At 30.2% G+C, this 22,987-nt stretch overlaps 1 protein-coding gene across 7 annotated transcripts in view; it reads right to left on the bottom strand.

The window, feature by feature from the left end:
• Positions 1–779: 779 nt before the first annotated feature.
• Positions 780–22,987, bottom strand: part of LOC122504815 — a 46,458-nt gene continuing 24,250 nt past the window's right edge. For 6 of the 7 annotated variants that reach the window (XM_043616078.1, XM_043616077.1, XM_043616076.1 and 3 more), the window contains 8 exons: positions 22,424–22,504; positions 22,125–22,288; positions 21,485–21,670; positions 16,916–17,071; positions 15,139–15,291; positions 1,826–2,087; positions 1,364–1,762; positions 780–1,285 (listed from right to left, as the gene is read on the bottom strand). In XM_043616078.1, coding sequence (XP_043472013.1) covers positions 887–1,285; positions 1,364–1,762; positions 1,826–2,087; positions 15,139–15,291; positions 16,916–17,071; positions 21,485–21,670; positions 22,125–22,288; positions 22,424–22,504 — 1,800 coding nt within the window. In that variant the 3' untranslated portion in view covers positions 780–886. The remainder of the gene's footprint in view (positions 1,286–1,363; positions 1,763–1,825; positions 2,088–15,138; positions 15,292–16,915; positions 17,072–21,484; positions 21,671–22,124; positions 22,289–22,423; positions 22,505–22,987) is intronic. The other variant, XM_043616081.1, reaches the window with a different exon arrangement.

Raw genomic sequence — 22,987 nt, 5'->3', positions numbered from 1 at the left:
ACAATTTTAAAAAGCTGAAAAGAATTTTTTGTTTAATTCAATTATTTGAAAATTTTCATTTTAAATTATTTTAGAAAAATTACATTTTTTTATAAAAGAATATATAGATATACTTCAAAAAAATTTAATTAATAGAAAAATTTTAATAGAATTTTATAAAAGAATTTAATTTTCAATGAATAATTTTTAATAAAAGTTTAATAGTAAAATTATTTATGAAAATTATTAAGAAAATCGATTATATTCAATAAATTAAAGAGATTTTTTGAAGGAATTCAATTATTCTCAAATTTTTTGCAAGAATTCAATGATTTTCAATATATTAATTTTAATGAAAATTAAAAATATTGAAAAAGAAAATTATGAAAAATGTTAGTTATGTAGTTAATTAATTCCTTATAATTAATAAAATAATAATTAAAATTAATAAAAATATAATTTTATCGGTTTACAAATAGCAGGCACGTTCGTGCCGGACCATTTCTGGCACGACTGTGCCAGACTGACGGGCTGGCAATATCGCTAGCTATGGCGCGCACATTCAGCTGCTTATGTGCCGGCATTTCGGTCCGATTAATCGGCCCAAGGTCCGGCAAATACGCACCCTATTAGCGGACATTTTGTTATCTGGGTTTGTGTTTTTTTGTTTAAACAATTATAACTTTTAATCCTTAAGCCAAAAGTTAAAATTTCTTGTAGATTCTGAAAGAGGATGAAAAAATTCATAAGAAACACTATGTATGAACTGGGGTAAAAATGAGGTTTTAGTAGATGAGTACGAAGCCTGCGTATATAAATAATTAGGGTAAGTTGATCAACGTTAACCTAACAATAACTATAGTTTCATTTTCAATTAAATATTAAAATATTAATTTCTCGTCATTCATCAGCACCATTTTTCTACTGGCATGGAAGAAAGTTGGCCTCTAGGTTTAGGCGACGGCCATCTTAAAGCGCTTTGGCAAGATTCTGCTCTAGATGGTGTTCTCAGAGGTGGTTGAGGGACACTTGAATTCAAATTGCATTCCCCTTGAAATAGTTCACCGTTAATTTCAGATCGCGAGCCCCTTTCAGTTGGTGGGTCGCCACGATAATTTCTTTTTGTCGGTTTTCTAAGAATTTCATGTGTGCCAGATGGCGGTGCACTTTCAACAGATTGAAGACTGGTCGCTCTATGCAGTGATAATCTCAATGGCTTCTTTGGTGGAGCTGGACGCGTTTTCATTGTTTCCTGGGAAAAAATATTCAGAACTTCAAAATTATCTGAATAACGTGACTGAGAATCCTATAGAAGAGAATGTTAGTTATATTCCTTTCTATTTTTTTGGGGAAAAATAAATATTAAATTTTTGAAGAATATTACCTGCAGACGATAATATGTTGGTTCCGAATCGAATTCAAGAGATTGATAATTAGTTTTACGATTTTTTTGCAGCTGCTCCATTGCTGATTCAACTCGTGTTTTTCTACGAGGAGAATGAAGTTGTATTTGAGATTGTTTGAAGACCAAATTTGCAGTTGATCTGGTGAGTGGTGCAGTTGGTGATTTATGTTTATTTCTTAGCTTTTGATGTCCATTCGTTGCTCCGTCAGATGAAAAATCTAATTCCTTAGAATTTCGCGACTCCGTCCAACGTTTTAAATTTTCGCTTTGTTTACATTTTCCTATAGAGAGACTTTGACGGCCCTCTGCAGGACTTCGCATATTTAAACCGGGAACATTTGCAATCAAAGTGGTCACTTGAGGGCCCTTTTGAAATACCTATGATTATAGAAGATTTTTGTTTTAAAATAAAACGAAATGAAATTAATTAAAATTTTATACCTGGACATTTTTCTGTTGAGTTACTGCGGGCTCTACAGACACTTCAGTTCTTGTTGGAACAAGAAGATCTCTAACCTGCTCCTCCAGATAACCGATTCTATGAGTGAGTCTGAGGTTATCGGAGCGTAGGGTACGCAAAGCTGTCAATGATTCGCCTTTTCGTAGGACAACGATTTGCGCCAGGTCCGGAGCAACAGCTAGTAATCTGGCCAAGTCGCTTCTTCCAGCTCCCACAACAAGCTTTCCATTTACTTCCAAGATCCTGAAAACAATATTCGATAGATAAAGTTACATGCCCACAATTTCCAGGCATAAACAATAGATTTTCTAGCTCACATCAGATACTCTAATTATGAGAATCGTTAGCATTTACTTTAATAATTTCATTATTACTCATATAAAGTACAATTTTATGAATAATAACAGGGTTACCACGCTTTTCCTCATTTCAAATTCCCTGACTCTTCCAGGTTTTCCAGGTTTTTAAAACTACATTTATATTTTACCAAATTTTAATTTTAATTTTTAATTTTACCAAACTCCCTGATTTTCAGACAAAACGACTTTTTTCCTGTTCTATAACATTTATTTACGAATTTCTTTAATTTTAAAATTACTCGAAAACATCAATAACTTCGTTTTTAAATGAATTTTTAATCATTATTATTTTTTTACAGAAATTAAGATTTTCAAAAATCTTAAATTTAATAAAATATAATAATATTATTATAAAACATGAAGATATCGATCGGAGTAATCGCTTTCTTCATGTTTTATAATCATTAAAACTTGATACTATCATTATTTTATATTATAAAAATATTGTTACTGTAATTTCTTCAAAATTATTTTCATTTCAATTCAATTCTTCATTTCTAGAATTTTTAACTAAAATTGTTCTTGAACTCAATTTTTTTTTAATTTTTGAAAAAGTTCTTCTTTGGGAATTTTTAAATCCGTTTGTTTACAATTCAAATTTAACTAAAATTATTCGATTATTCTGACATTCTTTAATGAAAAAAATTAGAAATTAAAAACTTCAAATAATTAAAAAAAAATTCCATTTAATTTTTTGAGAAAAATTAATACTAAATTTCCTTAAAAATCTTATCAAGAATTTAATTATTTTTATAGATAATAAAATTATTCGCAGGAATTCAATTATTCTCAAAAATTTGAATAACATTCTTCGAAATAATTCAATTATTTTTAAAATTCACAAAATTCTTCGTATAAATATTCAATTTTTTTCAATATTAATTTTTACGTAATTTCGATTATTCTGACATTCTTCAATTAAATATATATTAGAAAAAAAACTTGAAGAATTAAAGAAAAATTCAACTAAACTTTTTTAAAAAAATTAATTCTACAGAATTGTTAGTTAAAAGTATGAAAAGTTCAAATTTTCCAAGATTTTAATTTGAAACTTTTTCAAAATTCAATTATTTCTAAAAATTTACGCTATATTGCTTTCAGCATTCAATAATAATCTAAAATTTTAATTGAAATTTATTTTTAAATCAATATTTACTAGAAAAATCCACGAGAATTCAATGATTTAAATACAAAAATAAATATTTTATTGAATAATATTGAATGTTTGTTTAAATTGAATTTTCATAAAGAATTTTATAAACAAATTTTTAAATAATTGAATTCTCTTGACAAATTCTTAAGAATAAGTTCATTTTTCGGAAATTTGATTAAAATTTTAATGAAAAATAATTGAATTTCTCCAAAGAATTTTTTAAGAGTTTTTAAAAATGATTGAAATTTTGCCAAGAATTTTATGAAAATTTTAGAAAATAATTAAATTTTTGAGACAAGTTTATAAGGATTATTGAAATTTTGACGAGAATTTTTTTAAATTATTGAACAGAATTAAATTTCTGCGTAGAATTATATTAATTTTTGAAAATAACTGAATTCTTGAGACGAATTTTATTAAAATGTCTTTTTAAATAATTGAATTCTATTATGAAATTTTATTGAAATAGTAGACATTGAAAATAATTTAATTTTGACAAATTTATGAAATTATTAAAATTTCAACAAAGAATTTTATTAAAATTATTTTGAAAAAATTGAATTATTACAAAGAATTTCATTAAAATTTTTGAAAATAATTTAATTTTTTGAATAAATTTAATTAAAACTTTATAGAAAATAATACTTAAATTCTAATAAATAAATTGTAGCAAAAGTTTTTAAAATAATTGAATTTCTTTGAGGATTTTTAATAAAATTTTTAAGAATAATTTCATTTTTCGAGGAATTCCATTAAAATTGTATTAAAAATAATTGAAAGTCGGCGATGAGTTTTATTATTTATGAAAATAATGAAATGTTAACGAAAAATTTTATTAAATTTTTTTTAAATAATTAAATTCTTTTGGAAAATTTTATTAAAGTAGTAGATTTATTAAAAATCATTGAATTGATCAAAGTTTTGAAAATAATTGAAATTTTGCCATGAATTTTATTCATATTTTTGGAAATAATTGAATTTCTCAGAAGAATTTTACTACTTTTGAAAATAGTTATAGTTGGAATTCTGCAATCATTTGTAATTGCTTCAAAATTCACTTTCTTTTAGTGTTCTAAATTAAAATTCTTCTATAAATCCATTATTTTTAATTGATTAAATTAAAAATATATATTAAAAAATTTAATTAATTTCAGAAGAATTGGAATAATTAAAATTTCTCAAAAATCGACGTTCTTTAAGACGATTTCTAATTAAATTCATTCAAAATTTCAAATTAAAATCTTTTGAAATTCATCTGTACTTATGTAAATTGTAAACGCAACTTTTTTTAAAATTGAATTAATTTTGAAATATTTATGTAAGATTAGATTTCAAGAATAAACTTTAGAAAATAACAATTTTCCAGGATTTCGATCAAAATTGCCTGACTTTTCCAGGTTTTTTCAAGGTTTATAAAAATTCCCTGACATTTCCAGGTTTTCCAGGTTTTCCAGATTGCGTGGCAACCCTGAATAATTAAATACACCAAATTTTCTATAATTCAGAATTTTACAGACAGTTTCACACAATTGGAAGCAATTATCATCGATCTCGAAAAACCCCGTGTAACAAGTTTCATGTAAAATGGTGAAACTTTTCAAAATTCTTCCGCCATATTGGATCCGCCATTTTGAATCCTTAAAAAATGATATCAAATTCGTAATCAGCGACTCCGAAAACCCCCGAGTATCATTTTAAAATTTCAACCGTCATATTGAATCCGGCATTTTGAATTTTCAAAAACGGACATCATATTCGAAATGTTCAAAGCGTCCCTGAAAACCCCTATATAGAAAGTTTTATTGAAATCCAATCTCTTAATACTTCATGGGTAAAGTGCTCTCCCATAGTACTAAAGGTTAAGCAAAAATTAGCCAGTTTAAAAAGTTTCGAATTTTAAGTAAAATCTCCACGGTGAAAGGGACCTTAGCTGGAAAAATTTATGTTATGTTTATAGTAGTTTTCGCTTTAATGAATATACATATGGGCAATTCCACGTGAGATTTAAGTCGACCTCTTAAAATCGGCCAAAAATATTTTTTTTCTATTCTGTATCGAAAAAAAAACAGATACGTATTTTTTTATTTTTGTTTAATTGTCCAAATTTTCGAGTTATGAATTTTCGAAATTTTGGACTTTTATTTGTAGACCTATATTCAGTAGCTTATAAGTCTGAAAATATTGAGTTTAGGAAAAAGTTGTCAAAGAATGAAAGTTTTAGTTTTCTTTCGACTTTTAAGAAATGTAAACAAAAGAATTTTTTTTTAAATTTTTTATTTAAAAAATTTTTTTTTTATAAACAAATTTATTTTTTTTAACATTGGGCCAAATTTTTTTTCATTTTTTTTAAATTTATTTATACCTTATAATATAGAGAAGATTTTCCGAAAAAAAATGTGATGTGTTAAATGAGTTTTAAAACATTTTCAAAAATCACTTGCAAGCATCATAGTGGAATTTTTTACAATTAACTTTTTAAAACTGTCTACAGCGTATATCCTTCGATTTAAAACAAAAAACACTCAAATACATTAAAAATTATACGCTGTAGATAGTTTTAAAAAGTTAATTGTAAAAAATCACACTGTGATGCTTGCAAGTGATTTTTGAAAATGTTTTAAAACTTTGGCCGATTTTAAGAGGTCGACTTAAATCTCACGTGGAATTGCCCACATATATTCGTTTAAATATTAAATTATTTGTATTTGCATATTAAATACGTTTTAAAATATATTTAATATTCATATTCTTTTTATTTTTCTACAATTTGAATATAATGTACCCGGACGTTATGTAGATTGATTTAATAAAATTTTGTAGAAATATTGAATTAACTTGCAGGGTTTTAAAAATTTTATTAAAATGTAACCATGAGAAAATTATATAATAACAATACCTATCTAAACCTATTATAAAATAAATACTTAAAAAAATGTTGATTTTTAAAATTATTCTAAGAATTAAATAATTTCCAGCTCTAATGAATAGTTTTTACTTTAGACATTTTAGATTTGAAATAAAAATTTTACAATGCAAGTACTTGCAGTTGTTGAATCAATGTTTAGCTGTAAAGAAAATCGTAGTGCTTCGTAACCCTTCTCTGGCTCTGTAAAGAAGAACAATGAGCAATCTTGATGTTCCGTTCCCAAGGGCATTTATAGCGTGAAACAGTACCGGAAGTCCGCCTTGTGCCCTCGCTAATAGCAACTGTATTTTCACATGACCCTGTCTCCGACGAATTGAGTTTAACTCTCTTCACGTTGCTTTGACAAAGTCAGCTGTGAAAATCTATATAGAATTTTGCACTATAGAAAATTTACAACTAAATCAATTTTAGAGCAAATTTCACAATTTTAATTCTATTTAAACATCGCTGCTAAATTGAAATTTACATTTTATTATTTTCAAATTGTTCGAACGCTTTTTATTTCTAATTTATAAAAATGGTTTATTTTATAAAATAGATAAATGAATTATCTAATATTGTACAAAAAATAAGGGTTAATATTAACTCGATTGGGTTAATGTTTGAATAAGATATAAGAAATGACAATTTAAAATATATTTTACACTACCTTCCATTGATCAAGTTTACATTACATTGAAAAAATATCAAAAATTGTTATAATATCATTAAGTATCCAATTAGATTATTCGTTTCAGTCGTGTATTAATGATTTTTTTAATACTAAATAAAATAATTTCCAAAAATAAAAATATATAATTTAAACATAAAATAAAGTTGAAAAGCAGTACTTCTAGAAAAGTATCACCCAAATATAACGCAATCGACTCAAGTTTTAAATACATACTGTGAAAGTAAATAATTGTGTTGGTAAAACGTGTTTTACAAGTATCTTAAGAATAGAATCTCAACTTCTTTCATTTGTTGAACCAAGACCACTTCCGGTGAAGTGTTTGCCTGAATTCCAATTTAAAAGGTCAAAAAAATATTTCTTACAAATTACTTTGAATAAAACTATGTACAAATTTATATAATGTAGGAAAATAATTTATGTTAAATTAAGATTTTAGAGGATTATTTTTGAGAGTCGAACAAAGTACATATAGTTATTGTAATTGTTCAATGCAAATTTTATATTAGAATATGTCTGATAGGTATAAGCAATTTTCCTAAAAAATTTAATTATTTTAATAAATAAAAATTGTTTAAACAATTCGTTATATGTCGTATTTTGTAAATTAAAAAAAGATTCTTAACAAATACTACGTTGAGGCTATTTTTCTTCAAATGTCGATTTTCCATTTAGGGGTTGTCTTTTTACGCTTCATAGATAGGGGTTAATTTGAAATAATTTCGTTTTTTTTGTACTTTCTTAAATTTTGACTATACCCTTTGAGGTCTCCTTAACCCTTTCGTGCCCCCTAGAAACCCAGCGATTGGATTTTCTTGAATCTTGTTACTCAGAGGTTTTTGGGGTCGCTGATTTCGAATCTGAAGTCAGATTTTCAAAATTCAAAATGGCGGATCCAATATGGTGGATATTTTTTTCAAAATTGCTCAAATTTACATAAAACTTGTTACTCGGGGGTTTTCGGGGTCGCTGATTACGAATCTGAAGTCAGATTGAAAAAATTCAAAATTGTGACCTCGAAAACCCCCTAATAACAAGTTTCAAGTGAATTTGAGCAGATTTGAAAAAAACGTCCACCATTTTGAATTTTGAAAATCTGACTTTAGATTCGTAATCAGTGACCCAGAAAAACCCTGAGTGAAAAGTTTTTAACGAATTTGAGGTTTTAAAAAATTAGATTTCACTATATTTTTATAAATATTTTACCTTTTTTGAACGACCCTGATGTAGACATATATAAGTTAGATAGGGTTCGATACAGTATATATGTCGTAGGCAAATAGAAGAATGAGGCATATAGCTTAATTTGTAGGGTTTAAGCTAAACATAGGCAAATATTTATTTATTTAGTATATAATAGATATATAAATATAGAAGAATAAATATGTGGAGAGCGCGCCTAAATTCAGTTAGTTATTAAGCTTATTGACTAGAAAATAAGCTAACTACCGAAAGTGCTCGCGGCAAATAGAAGAAAAAGAATATTTTATGACGTTGTATAAACACAGATATATAAACAAAATTATCAAAATACAGTCGTATTCCAAAAATTTGCATTCCTTTTAAGGGGCCGTTCATAAACTACGTCACGCTTTAGAGGGGGGGGGGGGGTAGAATTAATTTTTTGTGACGTTCAATAGGAAAAATAGTGCCAAAGCATGTAAAATTTGTGATGAAGGGGGGGGGGATGGGAAAAATTATGCAAAATAGTGTGGCGTAGTTTATGAACGGCCCCTTTAATGACAATTACTCACAATTGTCAAAGATCTTTAAAGATTAATAATAATTTATTGTCAATTCCAATGGTTAATAAGTATTTTACTTCTGTTGTCAAACTAGGAAAGGATGCAACTAACAAATGGAACGAAACTGGTATCGTTTGCAAACTTAATTGTAATAATTGTTCTGCCACTTACATCGGTGAATCAAAACGTAATTTAGAAAAAAGAATTAAGGAACATAAAAACAAAAAAAAATTGAATCTGTGGTCAATGAACATGAAACTACGCTTAATCATTCTTTCAACTATGATGAAGTCAAATGCGTAGATTTGAAATCAAATTACAAAAAATGGTTAATTTCTGAAATGTTATTTATTAAATTTAACGATCATACGACCAATAAGGAAAAAGATATATACAATTTCTAAGTAATACTTATTTTCCTGTATTAAGAAAACTGAAAGAATGATTTTATTTCGATTGTTTTGATTTGACTTCATCGACTCCACACGTGCTGTTTATATGAAGTGCAAAATTGTCTCCTTTAAATTTTTGTCTTGTTTATTGTCACTCGTACGAGATGTCAGTGTTTTGTCTTAACTTATTTCTTTTAAATTTCGGACGTTTTTATTTTATTCGAGACGCGTTACAAATGTAACAAATTATTTATTTAAATAATTTATATTTTTGAAAATGACCTAGTAGATATTAATTTTATTTGTGTAATAATCTTAATTTTATTTTATTTGTAAATTAATAATTGTTTATAAAAAATTTTCATTGTTTAATAAAGTGACCTGATGATGGTGTCAAACCAAGACACCAAAACGTTGGACATCTAATGAAATAGTGTAAAAGAATATCAATATAATTAAAAATAATGTTGAATTAAAAATTGACTGATCAACAATATTTATATCTTTTAAATGTTTTATGTTCTCAGGTCCTAATCACTGAACCATATTTCTTATATAAATTGTAAGATTATAAATAAATGGATAGGCCTTCGGGCATAATTGGGAAAAGCAATTATGAGACGAGCGTCTTTCGTTAAAACATTAAAACAGTTTATTTAACTCGAGTCACATTTTACATATAAAAGACTAACAGACGGACGGATGGATCAAGACCAGGTACAACGACGACGACTCTACGACTGATTACTTCCCGCTATTTTACAAAATCACCCCCCTTCGTTATCAATCTTTACCTGCCAAATCCCAAATTATATACCGCCAAATCATTGCCAATATAATAAACGACAATACTCTATTTTACATTTCTTACAGCTTCGGCCATTCTGACATTTTGTACGTCCCGAACAAATTCAAAACGTTAATACGGCACTCGTCTTTCCGAAATATATCTCTTTATCTGATCAACAGCCACGACTCCCGTATAAGGCATCTGCGTGACCTGTAAACCGGGTATATCTTTGACAACATAGCGATCATTGTCTAAAACTCGAACGACCTCATAAGGTCCCTTGAATTTAGGAATAAGTTTCTTATTCACGCCAACGGAGGTATCGATATTTCGTATCATGACGAGATCATTCACGAAATATTTCACTGCAACTTTATGTTTTTTATTATAATATTCTTCATTTGCTTTTTGACTCTTATTTATTTTATCAGAAGCTTGCTCCCCTCACGTTTTCGAAATCTCGATCCTCTGCCGACGATTCAAGTATGTCTCGAAGTGAATCATTTATTTCTCCTTTCTGAGAAATACCGAACAATAACTTGCTGGGAGTTGTGCCTGTTGATTTACATACAGTATTATTTAACGCAAACTCCACCTTTCCAACGACACGATCCCATTTATCCACTGACTCACACGATTTTGCTAACATTGGTGTTATTGCACGATTAAATCGTTCTATTTGCCCATTTGCTCGCGGAGTACTCACAGCCACCAACACATGCTCGACATTCTCATCACTCATAAAACTCTTAAATTCGGATGACGTGAAGGCAGTCCCTCGGTCAGAAATAATTCGCTTTGGTCTACCGTATGATCGGAAATAATCGTTTAAACATTTAATCACTTCTTTCGATGAGGTTGATTTACATGGGTACAGGCGGATGTATTTGGTAAATGCATCAATCACACAAAACAATTGTTTTACACTGTAAGCCGCTTTTTCGAAGGGACCCAAATGGTCAACATGCAATGTGTGAAAAGGTAGATTACCTTTAGGCAAACTATGCAAATAACCCTCCTTTTTCACACCATTCGTCGAAAACTCCACACATTTCAAACAGTTTGAAATATAATCTCTTACTTTACTTCTCATCTGCAGAAACCAATACACTTGCACGATACTTTCAACCATCTTGACCACACCAACATGACACATGTCGTCATGACACGTTCGTATCACATTCGCTTCCATTGACCGTGGGACGTAAAACAATAATTTTCCTTTTGCATCTTTGCGATAAACGAGACCATCACACAATGCGAAAAACTTATCCTCCTCTTTCTCTAACCTATCACGGACCTTACATATTTCGTCGTCGCGATTCTGTCTGACAGCTAGTGTACGCTCCAAAGTATTTCCCTCAACTACCAATACATTATTATAGCAACGGCTTAAAGCGTCAACATGCCTCATGCCTTTATTCGACCGATGACGAATCTCGTAGTTATACTGTTGCAGGAACATTGCCCAACGTGCTATTCTCGGGTTAATGTCCTGCTTCGACAAAGTTAAACGAAAACTGTCGCAATCCGTAACAATAACAAACTCGATACCATACAGGTATGTTCTAAATCTCTTAATCGCTCTTACCGCTGCCAAACACTCTAATTCAAAACTGTGGTAACGCGACTCGGGAGGGGAAGTGCGCTGGCTGAAGTACGAGATTGGTCTCATCTTCCCACTTGGCTGCTTTTGCAAAAGCACCGCCCCGAACCCACTGGCACTGGCATCACAGTGCAATTCCGTTTTTAAATCGGGCGAATAAATGGCAAGCACTGGTTGTGTCGACAAAAAACTCTTTAATTTTTGAACGACCTCGAGCTCTCTTTGACCGAAATTAAACTCTGCGTTTTTTTTATAAGATCATAAACTGGTTTCGCCAAAACCGAAAATCCCGGGATAAATCTGCGAAAATAACTAGCGAGACAAATAAATCGGTGTAATTCCTTAACATTTCTGGGTATCGGATAATCCAGGACAGCGGCTATATTTTCATGACTAGGACGAATTCCTTCTACGTTTACTCGATACCCGAGATAAGTCACCTCACTACAAGCAAAATGACACTTGTCAAGGCGAAATTCTAATCCGTACTTTTTTGCAGTAGCGAATACTTCCCGTAAAATTTGCAAGTGTTCATCTATTGTGTACGTGGCTATCACAATATCATCGAGATACAACAGTACCTTATTTTCTCGCAACAATCTGTCAAAAATCTCGTGAATATAACGTTGAAAAACACGCGGTGCATTCGTCAGACCAAGTGGCATGCGCAAAAATTCGAACTGGCCAAGAGGTGTGACGAATGACGTGTACTTGACCGAAGACTCCTCCACCTCTACGTGGAGAAATCCATCCTTCAAATCCAAAGTGGTATAAAACCTTTTATTTCTTAACCGATCCAAATTATCATCTATTAATTGAGTGGGAAAGTTATCTTTAATCGTTATCTTATTTAATGCCCGGTAATCTATGCAAAGCCGTATTTCCCCATTTTTTTCGTATCAACACTATCGGACTTGCATATTGAGCTTTACTCGATCTAATTATCCCTCTCCGCACCCAATCATCAAGAATAACTCGCAACTTCTCTTTCTCCACGAATGCTAATCTTCGGGGTCGAAAACTTATCAGTTGATCGCTAGTCAAACTAATAGTCAACTTTACTAGAGAATCTTTATCTATCAACTCCGTTCCATCAACGTACTCTATTTGAAATAATCGTTCTATTTCTTCCTGTAAAGAAAAGTCAAGATCAGGCGAGATCTGTAATCGAGATTTTGTCGACAAAACATCCGACTCAATTTGTAAAAGTTGTTTCTCGAAATCATCCGAATGAGACTCAACCTCGGCCCTCGCCAGCCCCACTATTCGATCCAACGACAATCCTACGGAAGGGTGACAAATAAAATCTCTACCGAGAATAGCTTCGTAACTCATAGTATCGTCCGGCACGACACAAAATTCCATATTCGCTACAAATTCAGAAACCGTTATCTCGACATTAAAAGTACCTATTACATCAAGTTTTGACATATTGATACCGCAATAATTCCGATCATTTGATTTTGGCAACGTCAGCGGGACGTGCTCGACATTACAAGCCTTTATCATACTAATCGGAGAACCTGTATCAATAATAGCACTCAAAGGATACTCACGCCCATCTACTCGAAATCTTACCCCCACCAAGTATGCAGGCGGCACCGTTGCTGGTTGAACTACGTTGACCGTCGACTCCTGGATTACTCTCGCTGTACAATCCTTTATTAAGTGATCAGCTGATCCACACCGGTAACAAGCACTCGTCACTGCTGCTTTTGTACACTTCGTTGACACATGACCCAACTCTCGACAGCGATAACATCTGACACTTCGACGCTGCTCCGATGTTCCTCCCCCTTCTGGTTGACGATCTGGGGGTTTTCTCCCATCTCTTCGCACCTTGACATCACGATCCACCCCACTCTTATTTGATTCCAGAGTAATTTTCCGAAATGCCAAAAGCAAAGCATTAGGCGTAGTGAGGTTTAGCATTCTTGCTTGATTCTTTAAATTTGAATCACTAATTCCATCGATTATATAGTCGACCATTTCATCTTCTGGTATCGGTACCTTACCACCAAGTATTATCTTCTCGTGGAAATAATTAGGAAAAGACTCTCCTACTTTCCACTTTCTGGATTCGAATTCTCTGCGTAATTCGAGTTTTGTTTCTCGTTGATCGAACATGTCTCTCATCCGCTCGATAAGTGTCCTAAATGATGCGCTGACATGTTCCGGCTTTGACTGGAATCAATTTTGAGCTTTTCCTCTCATCTTCGACATCATCAACAATTTTGTGCTATTATCATCCAGATCATATGTTTCACGAATCAGGCGTAATTGTTGCTCCCACTTCCAGAACTCGCCGGTTCCATCGAATTCATAAAGCATTTCCCCTATCGTTCTAATACTAGTAGTATGAGAGTGGGAGCTTTGCGTTCTTGTCGACGCTTGTGACGTCCCTCTCTCGTTTCGCAAAAGTTCCGTCTCCCTCTGCGCAAGATCCCTTTCTCTCCTTAGCAGTTCGATTTCTCTGCGCATTAAGTCGACGTCCAATGACTCTCTTGAATTAGTTGATCTTCGTTCCAAATTTTCATGCTCAGCGCTGGCTCCATCTTCACTTGGACGAGTATTGTCGTCACCATGGACATCCAGTCTCAAGATCAAATCGGCCTTGTTCCCGGAAGTCGGGAGTCCTCTTGACTGTAACGCGTGTTTCAACTGTACCACAGTGAAATTAGTTCCAGGATTGGTCTCCATTTTCCGAATCCTCACGCGCACACAGCAGCACGAATTCACAAAAGAACACGATTCGACTACAGTAAATGTGTCGTTCCAACACACTTTATTCCACAGAAATGGCTTTCTTCGTTCGCGCACTCAGATGAAAAACCAACCACTTCTTTTGCACACAGCAAATTTTCTATAAAATCACTATAGAAATGGCTTTCCTCGTTCGCGCACACAGCAGCAAACTACTCGCTATCTTGCACTCAGCCAGCGACCTCAGGAACATCACCATAGGAACAACTTCCTCGTTCGCGCACACAGCTGCGAAACCGTTTAAATGCACTCAGCAATTTTGTCGTCTTTTGTGCACACAGCAACAAAACTAATTGTACCGAAACGGTCTCTCTGATCCACGCGGTAATAACGTCTTTTACTCCGAACCGTTCCCGCTCTTTTTTCAGTGAACTTTTATCTCCGAATCCCACTTCTGATAGTTGTAAGATTATGAATAAATGGATAGGCCTTCGGGCAAAATTGGAAAAAGCAATTATGAGACGAGCGTCTTTCGTTAAAACATTAAAACAGTTTATTTAACTCGAGTCACATTTTACATATAAAAGACTAACAGACGGACGGATGGATCAAGACCAGGTACAACGACGACGACTCTACGACTGATTACTTCCCGCTATTTTACAAAATCACCCCCCTTAGTTATCAATCTTTGCCCGCCAAATCCGAAATTATGTACCGCCAAATCATTGCCAATATAATAAACGACAATACTCTATTTTACATTTCTTACAAAATTAATATCAAAATTATTTAAAAATATAAGTTATAAATTTTCTAACAATTTATGACAAGTTAATGCGGTATTTAAGTAAAAAACTTATAAACAATTGTTAATAAGTATTTAGCTTTGAAATTAAAATAGACATATTGTAATGTTTCATGTGCTTCTAATTTTATTATGTACTAACCTATCTCCTTTACATAGTCCAGTATCTTCTACTGCCCAATCGACATAAAGCCCTGGTTCCTCCTCTCTTGGACCAGCTCCAAATCGTGGACTCTTCGGATCAGCACTTACTTCCACTGCGTGAATCGTTTCCTGATTAGCTCCAGATACGCAACTGAAATATTCTTTACTTTTCTAAATAATTTCAGACCATAATTTTTATATATTAAAAAATTAAATGTAAAAAAAAACCGCTGCCAAGTTGTACATTTTTATAATTTTGGTGTTCATTTCATGAACACTTTGCTTCCTCATAGAAATAATAATAATTTAAATATGATAATTACTTTTAATAAAAGGGTTAAAAATCATTAAATCTTGGTCCAATAAATGTGTTTCTATATATTCCATAAGATGGTTATAATAGTTTAATAATTACACATAAGTTAATAAACAAGAATGTTGAAAAAATGATATTTTCCACAATTTTTGATTTTTCAAATACCAATAATTTCATAATTTCTGACCGAATCAGGTTCAAAAATAGGTCAATCGATGCGTTTTTTAATGCTCTTCAAGTTCGTGATAATATTTCTAAAGTTACTTCTACAGTAGAATTCCAATTATCCGGATTCCAATTATCCGGACGTCCGATTAACCGGATTGTCGATTTAAAGAAAAACAGTTCTGCGGTTTTGAAATTTGCTTCTGATTTGGAATGTACGGATAGAAACCTGTCCAGAAAAGTTATGGAAACCTCTCAAAATAAAGAACTTGAGGCGTCAATGTTTAAATGGTTTTTTCAGCAGCGTTTTAAATAGCAGATTGAAATCTTATTACTTAAAATATATAAATCTTATGCTCATTTCGATTATCCGGATTTTCGCTTACCCGGATCGGGTCTGGTCCCAATTGATCCGGATAATTGGAATTCTACTGTACATCATTTAAAAAAATGTTCATAAAAGTGTTATTTTTCGAATTTTTAGATTTTTAAAATTTTCATATCTCCGGCTAATATGGACGAAAAATTTTCAATGAAGGCTCAAAAGATGCGTCTGAAAGACTCTACAAAACTAAAGAAAAACATTTATAGGTCCTAACATTTTTTTAAGTTATGGCCAAAAAACGTTTTTTTACAAAATGAAAAATGCAAAAAAAATATAGTAAAACTTTATGAATCGGGCTGAAAATACTCTCATTTTATGTCCCCCGGGGAGACCTACAATTTAAAAAAAAATTGAAACCTTTAGCTCTTTCTCGTTCTGAGATATTGAGGCAAATGTAATGTTAGTACACACACACATCGGGACATTTTTTTAAAACCCGTTTTTTGGACTTCTGAGGTCAAATTACATATAAATTTTTATATATATTTATTTATAACGTTTATACGGGCAGTGCCCATTCGTACATAAAGTACTAAAAGATTAGCTATAATGAAAATAAATTTATAAATATGTCAAAAAATCACAATCGAAAATTTTGCTAATACAATCCTTCCTCTATGAGGAAGCGATTAGGATAAAATTAAGATCGAAATTATTGTCAACATTGTCATTAATTGTCAATTTTTCACTGAGAAACATATTGAGGTGGTAAGAAGTGAGATGTTTTGGACATTCGTTGTATTGATGATTCTATTAATCTTAATAGGTTATTCAAAAGTATAAAATTTTAATTTTCAATAATAAGGATATTAGGAGAAGATTAGGTATATTGAAGAATAGAACAAAGAGAACATTTATTCAAAGAAAATAGAAACACATTTGTATTAAAAAAAAGTAATTATACTGCACCTGAAAATTGTGTCACTCTTTTGCTTCTCTTGGGTTTCCGCTAATTCGAGCGCTGCTTGAAGTGCTCTGCTTTCTTCTCTGAGAGTCAAGAGTTCCAACTCTTCTCTTCCTAGTCTGTACTCTAATTCCGCTTGTTGAATTCTTACATCTATATTGCTATAAAACGTACAAATAAAAATTTCTTATGAAATTGCAAGTGATGCTCATTTATAATAAATAATATTTGTAAAGAAGCTAAAATTCCAATATACTTAGGTTCCTGATTATTATGTAGGGGAGACTGGGGTAAACCCGCTCACTTTTTTTCAGATCGGTAAAAATCTAGGAAATTATTCTCTAAATCCAAGTTAATTTATATCATTTGAAAGCTTATGATTTCTACTAAAAAAATAAAAAAGAGTTTTTGATTTATCTTTTTTAGTTTTACTTAGAGAAACTTTTTAATAAACATATACCAAATTTCGAAATCACAATTTTCCAGGGTAAACCCGCTCACTTTATCTTTTCAAGACGGAACAGTTTTATTTTTTAAATATTAAAATTCGTCTTATTACCGTCTTAAGTATGATTTATTATTGATAATTTATGAGTTATATAAACAATTCTATAAACAACAAATTGGTTTAATAAATAATGAACATAGATTTCATGAATTACAACTATGGATTTAAATATAGTAAATATTTTATTAAGAGAAAGTGAAATGTAGTTACAATTTTGGTTTTAATAAGTCATAAATTGTGTTATTGTTGAAATATAATACGTGAAATTATTTTATTCTAAATTTTAAATTTAAAACTAAGTGAGCGGCTTTACCTCGACTTCACGTGAGCGATTTTACCCCGAGTGTATTCCTCACATTTCAGAATAAATTTAATTAAAACTATATATGTACTTCGATGAAGGACATCCAATAGTAACAAAAAAAATTTGCCAGATAAATTAAGACTCAAAAATAATGATCGAAAAACTTAAAAATCCAAAATACGTTTTTTTTTCTGACACCTCTAAAAACATTTGATCGTCTCTGATTCTATGTTGAATTAATGAAACTAAACGAAAGTTCGTTAATATAAGTTGAATGTTAAGTACTATTCACAGTACCAATATTTCCATCTTAAGTTGAGTTCATAGCGTCAAATCGCTAGTGAGCGGGTTTACCCTGTGCGCGGGTTTACCCCAGTCTCCCCTATATTAAGAACAAATCATTTAAATTCAAATATAGAAATAAGAGAAGGAGCAAGTTTCCAAAACCTGATAAATCCATATTTTATTCTAAAAAATTGAAACTAATGATCTTCTTTACATAAACACTATACAGTTAATTTTATGATAGAAATTTAAAAAAAAGTATTAAAACGATAATATATCCAGTAAGATGAGGTTGATTAAAATAAATTAAAATGATTACAAGCATGACTCATTTTTCCACCATTACGTATTTTAACTATAATAATTTTTTATATTTCTAACTAATATTGAACACATTTTAGACTAATTGCATTTTCCAGGGTTGCCACGCAACCTGGAAACCTGGAAAAGTCAGGGAATTTTGATTGGAATCCGGGAAAATTATTGTTTTCTAAAGTTATTGTGCTTATTCTTCAAATCTAATTTTTCTTTAATTCAATTTTAAAAGAGTTGCCTTTACAATTTTTCTTCGCGATAATTCAATTATTTTCATAAATAATCAAAAAATTTGTAGATTTACAATTATTTTCATAAATAATAAAACTCATCGCAAAATTTCAATTATTTTCAATACAATTTTAATGGAATTTCTCGAAAAATGTATAATTATTCTTAAAAATTTTATTCAAATTCATCAAAGAAATTCAATTATGGTCAAAAGTTTAAAAAATGTATCGTCAAAATTTCAATTATCTTTATAAATATTAAAATTTTTCTCCAAAATTCAATTATTTTCAAAAATTTTAATGAAATTCTTTTTAACCAATTCAATTTTTTTTAAATTCTCCTCCAGTCAATGATTTTTAATATCTACTATTTTAATAAAATTTTCCAAAAGAAATGAATTATTTTAAACATTTTTTATAAATTTCTTCGCAATAAATCTGTTATTTTCAAAAATATTCAATTTATGTTTACAGAGATTCAATTATTTCTATAAATATGTGATTTACAGGGATTCAATTATTATTTTCATAGATAATGAAACTCATTGCAGAATTTCAATTATTTTTGATACAATTTTAATCGAATTCTTCGAAAAATGTAATTATATATATTTAAAATTTTATTAAAATTCGTCAATAGAATTCAATTATTTAAAAATTTGTTAATAAAATTCTTTATGAGAATTGAATTTTGAGAAACATTCAATTATTCAATAAATTATTTATTTTTTTATTAAAAATAATTAGGTATTTAAAAAAAATATTATTAAAAAATTCGTCTCAAGAATTCAATTATTTTCAAAAGTAATAAAATTCTTAGCAGAAATTCAATTATGGTCAAAAGTTTTAAAAAAGTTATAGTCAAAATTTCAATTATTTTTATAAATATTAAAATTTTTCTCTAAAATTCAATTATTTTCAAAAATTTTAATAAAACTCTTTGCAATATTTCAATTATTTAAAAAAATTTTAATAAAATTCTTGACAAAATTTCAATTATTTTTAAAAACTTTTCTCAATTCAATGAAATTTTTTTTCAGAGATTCAATTATTTTGAATACATTTTTAATCTAATTTCTCGAAACATGAAATTATATTCTTTAAAATGTTATTGAAATTCGTGAAAAGAATTTTAATTACCTATTTAAAAATTTGTTGATAATATTCTTTAAATGAGAGTTGAATTTTAAAAAACATTGAGTTCTTCAATAAATTATTTTTTTTGTATTTAAATAATTGAATTGTTGTAGAATTTTCTAATAATAATTGATGCAAATATGAATTTCAGTTAAAACTTTAGAAAATAATTGAGTTTTGAAAAGCAGGTCACAAATTATAATCTTTGAATGTTTGAATTTTTCATACTTTTAACTTAAAATTGTGTAGATTTAATTTTTTTTGTAAAAGTTGAATTGAATTTTTTTGAAGTTATTTGAAGTTTTTATTTTCTAATATATATTTGATTTAAGAATTTCCGAATACCTTAATAATCGATGAAATTTCGTAAAATTGAATTGTAAACAAAAGGATTTGAAAATGTTGAAAGTAATTTTTCAGAAATTATTAATAATAATTAATTTAAACTTTATAAAGAAGAATTTTAGTTAAAAATTGTGGAAAACAATAATTGAATTAAAATAATGAAAGTAATTTTGAATAAGTTACAGCAACAATATTCTTATAATAATAATAGCCCAGATAGCACAAAAACTTCCAAGAAGTTTCCAGGAAGCTTCCCGTGGTAACTTCGGAAGTTACCTTCGGTAATCGCTTGGAGTGATCGATATTTTTATGTTTTATAACAATTTTTTATAAGATGTTTAATTTCAAAAAGGTTTGATTTAAAAATTTTGTAAAATATAAATGTAGTTTTAAAAACCTGGAAAACCTGGAAAATTTAGGGAATTTGAAATCAGTAAAAGCGTGACAACCCTGAGTTTCTATTCAAGGTAAATGTTGAAATAGGGGAAACCAAGATGAATTCCAACAAAAAGATAGTTAGTATTAGTTGCATTAGTAAAATTAATGTGATTACGTCACATTGTCAATATTGTAAATTGAAAAGAGAAACACCAAAAGTACCAATAATGGGGAAATTGCCTTCAGCGAGGTTAGTGTATAAAAATCGTCCGGGATGGAAGATTATTGACGGGAATGGAGATTATTCTGAATAGAGCAAACTTAGATGCGGGCTTCATCACTGTCCTCATAGTTCTCTTCAATCTATTTAAAACAGATCTTGGTGATGGAGTTAAGTTTCGTAAATATCATAAGTATGCTGATGACTTTAAACTACTCATCGGATCCATTGTCATCGTTATCAGATTTAATGAAAATGGTTCAGCATTGCATTGACTATGTGGTAGATTGGTCAAATAGCAATTGTTGTACGGTATATGACGATATTACTGATGAACTAAATGCTAAGTTGGAAAGATCTTTAAATGCGTTTTGTAATTTTATTTTTAACTTGTCTAAGTTTGAACATGTTACACAATATAGAATTAAATCTGGGTTGTTGACAGCTGCAGAAAGAAGGCAATCTATTATATTCAATTTTTGATAGTAAGACTCCATCATATTAGTACAATTTTTTAATTTAAAAATATTGACGAATAAAAATAGGCTATGAGAAGGAAGAGATACTATGAAAATACCCTCACATAGAACTTGTAAAATGTAAAATATTCTTAATTTATGTAAAATTGGCACTTATTGTCTAAGATTGGGATTATTAGAACATTGTAAGTATATATTACAATTGTTTTGAAGTAATTTATGAATATTTAAGAGAATTTTTTTTCACAATTGGTTTGGAAGTTTGCGTCAAGTTAATAGTAATTTATATTCAAACTATTAATACCGAGTTAGAAATTTTTTGTAATCATTTTAATTTATTATAATCAACTTCTTACCGATCAGTGTGACTCACTCGGTATTATCTGAGCGTTCAAGCGCTAACTTCAGACTTTTAATGGCAAGTTTCTTATTGTCAGCATCTCGATGCAATCTTTGAAGACGTTCTTCAGTTGTTTTTCTATCTGTATCCTTCAGAGGAGGTGCTCCATTGCGCAAAGCTAACCTGTTACTCAGCGTATTGCAGAGTTGTCCCTTCAGTCTGTAACAAAAACAATTAATTGAATGGTTGCTAAATCCCTTACAAATTCGTTGTAGCATAATGAGACTCCTAAATCATGATGCAATTTATAGTCATATTCAGGAAAGGTTTATTGGGTGGGACAGAATCATTTTACTAAAAGTGATAACGTTAGATCTAAGGTCAATTCTACCAACACCAATTTAAAGTTAATCGTTGATTAAAGCCAGTGTCACTGCTTACAATTGGTTAGTTATTGGCGTCATGAAGGGTGTGGTGTGCTTTGAGTAATTTACCGAATTGTCGGTAAAAACTTTAAAAATCACCAGTAGTAAATTATGAAGAGGGTTTTTATTGATTTACCGGTAAACGGGTAACGGATATGATGGGTATTTCAATCCCTAATTTAAATCTACATAGGGATCTTAAGTATTGACCTTAGACACAAAATAAATAATAGTATGATTTCTCTTACGTTTGTATGATATTTTCTTTATCTCGTAATGCAATGCGAAGGGAATCAAGTTCCTTACAGTGATCTCGATTGCGATGACTTGCAGGTGAGGTGATACCACCAGATATACTATTTCCCTTCTTCCGCCTTGGGGTTGTTGAAAGTGATACCTCAATACTTGCCATCTGTAAAAAGATAAAACATAATTTTATCATTTTGATCAGTTTTAGTAATTGGTGTTTAACGCTTTTTTCCTTTTCACTATTTCTGAGCACTTACACAGCCGATTAAATTTTATTTAGTCACATTTTAGCACTTACTTTTGCTTCTAGTGTTTCTAGTTGAGCCATTCTTGGTTCGAAAATTGGTTGTTGTAGTCCAGATCCAGTATGCAGAGCAGTCTGAAAATAAAAGTGTACAATTATTGATGGTCCAAAAATACGAAAGTTAATGAATATGGAAAAAATGTTTGGATTTTATTATAAAACACTGATACGGTAACATTTAACAGTGCAAAAATTAATATTTCTTCATTACGAAGAAGGAATATGAAAACGAAGACAAACGGCGCGGCGTATACACATTCACGAGGTATTAACATTAATGGGAGTAATGTAGGAGAGGTATGGCGAACAGCTGGTCGAAATTAGTGTAATGGGAAATGCGCGTAATGGTCAAGAGTGTCAATCCGTAAAGATCTTACCAGGATTTCAAGACATCGAGGTTACTGTATGAAACAATTCAGTGAGAGTGACAATTTCCCTATAGAATGATGGATCCCTGATCTTGAAGACGTCGCGTTACGGTTTAAATGGACTGATTTACAAAGACTAGTATTTGCTAAGAAAACGTGAAAAAAGTATTGTTGATATGATTTTGGAAGC

This window comes from Leptopilina heterotoma, unplaced genomic scaffold (assembly GCF_015476425.1).
Source record: "Leptopilina heterotoma isolate Lh14 unplaced genomic scaffold, ASM1547642v1 Lhet_32, whole genome shotgun sequence".
Classification (NCBI taxonomy): domain Eukaryota; kingdom Metazoa; phylum Arthropoda; class Insecta; order Hymenoptera; family Figitidae; genus Leptopilina; species Leptopilina heterotoma.
This window is presented reverse-complemented; position numbering and strand designations above follow the sequence as displayed.